Source organism: Chenopodium quinoa, unplaced genomic scaffold, assembly GCF_001683475.1.
Source record: "Chenopodium quinoa cultivar QQ74 unplaced genomic scaffold, ASM168347v1, whole genome shotgun sequence".
Lineage (NCBI taxonomy): Eukaryota > Viridiplantae > Streptophyta > Magnoliopsida > Caryophyllales > Amaranthaceae > Chenopodium > Chenopodium quinoa.
The window spans coordinates 1506354-1509607 of record NW_018743783.1 but is presented as its reverse complement, the minus strand read 5'-3'; the positions used below and the strand labels follow the sequence as shown (position 1 = coordinate 1509607).

Genomic DNA, 3254 nt, shown 5'->3' with positions numbered 1-3254 from the left:
TTATATACCCTAGCTAGTAGGATGCAAAGTACATTCAAGGGTAATTTCTGCTCAATTAGTTTTTTTTTTTTTTTTTTTTTTTTTTTTTTTTTTTTTTTTTTTTTTTGCTCTTTTTTATATATATCTTAAAACTATCAAAATATTACACTTAGGTGCGCCTACCTCTATGTATACTCGGGTATATATAAAAGGTGTTGGTAATAAATGCAATACTAAGTGTGTTAAACTTGAATTATTGTCAATATGGTGGATGTATAAAATAAAATAGTGTTGGACTCAAAATCAATGGATTACTGGTGAACTCAAAATCTTAGATCGTGTGTTTTATTGTTTTGCTCGGTTTTTGCATTTGCTTCCAGAACATTTTATTTTTATATGAGCCTAGGTGGAACTTTATTCGTTTTAAGAATATGGGCATAAATTATGTAATTTATATGTGCATAAATGGGTTACAAGATAATGCCTTGTTTTTTTTTTTTTTCTCAAGTACTATATACAATCTTTATTAACATAAAGATGACAAAATTAACCAAAACTTTTATTAGTCGGATCAAAATTATTTCTTACATGTTAGTACCTTAGAAATCTACTAGATTAATATGATATATTAATCTGTTCCAGAATTTCTAAACGTAACTTGATAGCAAAATTACAACATATTGATTGATGACCAAAACAAATTCACCCAAATAGTTTGATAAGAAACATATTAGGCAATTCAATGGCATGCAAGCCATACAAAATACATCGATCATGCTCTTGATAATTCATGAAATATTATGGATACTACTCTTGATACATCATGGATTATTGCCCTCGTTGAGCCTGGCAGCTGCAGCCACTGATGCTGCAACGCCACCAGGGCGGGTTGCTACATTTGGGTTGTTCCTCAGTTCGGCACTCACCACTCCTTCAGCATCATGCCTCGTCGCTTCCTTATCAGCTGGCAACTTCATGGTTGCATTCTGTTCCAACAAGGAAGTTTATTAAAATTAATGCAACTATTATGTATAAAAATTAAAAAAGGTTTATAAATAAAAGGTATTGCCCTCTAATCTATACAATTTTAATGTTTAGTAATTTAGTTTATCACATTAGACAATACTATCTTCCTTAATTCCTAAATATTAACAATTTGAATTCGACAGTGTTTATGTATTAACTTCGAGGTCTTTGACTACATTTCTATTTTTACTAATCTTTAAATCAAAATGTTTTTGTGTGATACTTATTTTGTTGAACTAGTCTCACTGTATATTTTCAAAATTAAAAAAACTTCAAAAATTCTATTAATACATAGATGCATTTTAAAATTAAAATCATGCATTAGCATGTATGTCATTCAGATCAAACGGGTGCAAGTATCATAGATAGTAATATGTTTCATTATCTAAAGTAAAACATGACACACATTACCGATTATTATGCAACAACCCATTCTGTCATTATGATTACTTCCACCCTATTTTGGGTGAAATATTTCGCACCTAATATATAATTGATTAATTCACGTACCGTCAGAACATCGCCCAACTTGACTTTCTCCTCATCACGAATCGTTTGAGCATTCATAGAAGCAGCAGCCTGAGCAGCAGATGCCACCCCACCAGGCACCACCACATTGTTGCCAGTGGCCCTAACCTCAGCTGCTTGGATCGCCGAGGCATCGCTTTGCTCCACTGGTTTGTCTCCGGCAGTTAGTGCAACCGCTTCTAAAGCTTCACCTATGGTAACCTTTACTGTCGCACTATTCCATCCTTGTATTAGACTCCCTTGTTCACCTTGCACTAACGGCCTAGATTGTATAGTTTGTCCTACAACCTACAAGTCCACACCAACATTTTAAAAATGTAATAATCACGTATAATAGTGCAATAATATTACTCTTACATATATTTAGTACTTGTAACTTAGTAATTAAGGGAAACTTTGTTAAAATAAAGAGAAAAATATAAATCAGCATTGTCCTAGGATAACAACAATGGATGTACATGTGCATTACTTAATAAAAGATTTAAAAATCACAACTGTATCCAAGATATGAGATAATTAAGATATACTAATTATTGTAAATTCTTCTCATACAGTCACACTAGATACGGTCATTCACTTATATCAATTCTGTTCATTTGACTCTACAAAAATAATTTTTAATAAATAATAATTTCAGTTTATAAGAATAATTGACTTTAAACCAGAAATATAACATAAAATTAGTAAAAATAATTCAGTTCAGCAACAATAATTTTAATTAAGTAAAAATTAATTTCAGTTTAGCAAAATTAAAGTGAAGTGAATGGGCTTAAATGAAAATATTAAGTGCGACACGAACCTGTCCTCCAATAGACTCAGTTATAACAACAGCACCAGGAACAGAAGTTTCAGTGACAGTAACACCCTGCTGCGCAGCCAGATCCGAGGCTGCAGCATGGCTAACAACACCAGCTCTTTCATTAACAGTGGCAGCAGACTGCATGGTGGCAGCAGGACCACCCTTCTGAGTCTGCCCGAATACCGCGTTTTCCGCGGTCTGCATCATCGCAGCATCTCTTGGTGCTATTGGCTTTGAGGCCAACTCCCCCGCCACCGGGAATACATCGCCGTATCTTACAGGCTTCACGTCTTGGCCTTGTTGCTGCTGTTCTTCCTGATCTCTTTGAGGCTGTTTTTGACTCATTTTGCAAATTAGTTACTACAATAATAAACACTAAACTTTGTAGGGAAATGATTTGTCTATGAAATTAATTAAACTCGATGTTTGAGTGAATATATCTTAGGTGGTGATAAAAGTATAGAAGGGCTTTTGGGAGGTAGTATATGATGACACATAGCATTTCTAGCTCCATTTGGCAAGATTGCGCTTGTGCAGCTGGATCCAATTTTACACGCGCCTTGTACATAGGGTAGTTCCAATGATTGATGATGAGTATTCTTTTAGCGTTCATCCGTTTTGAATTTTAGCTGTAACACTTGACTGATAGAATTTTAGGGACTATAATAAAACCTATCTCTTTTTTATAAGTCTAGGTATGGGTTGATGTCCCCTTGAGAAATCCAAATTTACCTTCTTGATAAGAGATTGTTGTTTACCAAATGGCAAAGTCGTAAACAAATACATAATTACATATTTTTTGAATTATTAATAGTAATATTTACTACTTGAGATAGTTGTCATGCTTGTAATATTACGATTTTACCTCTTAATAAACTAATTGAATTATCATTCTCAAGGAGATGAATTGGAGCTCCCTCAT

At 33.6% G+C, this 3254-nt stretch overlaps 1 protein-coding gene across 1 annotated transcript; it reads right to left on the bottom strand.

Annotated features, from left to right (window-relative positions):
* Window positions 1-517: 517 nt before the first annotated feature.
* LOC110684774 (late embryogenesis abundant protein D-34-like) lies at window positions 518-2754 on the bottom strand. Its single transcript, XM_021861206.1, has 3 exons — window positions 2333-2754; window positions 1516-1821; window positions 518-965 (listed from the first exon to the last, which is right to left on the bottom strand). Exons 1-3 carry the CDS (start codon window positions 2675-2677, stop codon window positions 801-803), a joined length of 816 nt encoding a protein of 271 aa, XP_021716898.1. The 5' UTR covers window positions 2678-2754; the 3' UTR covers window positions 518-800.
* Window positions 2755-3254: the final 500 nt, after the last annotated feature.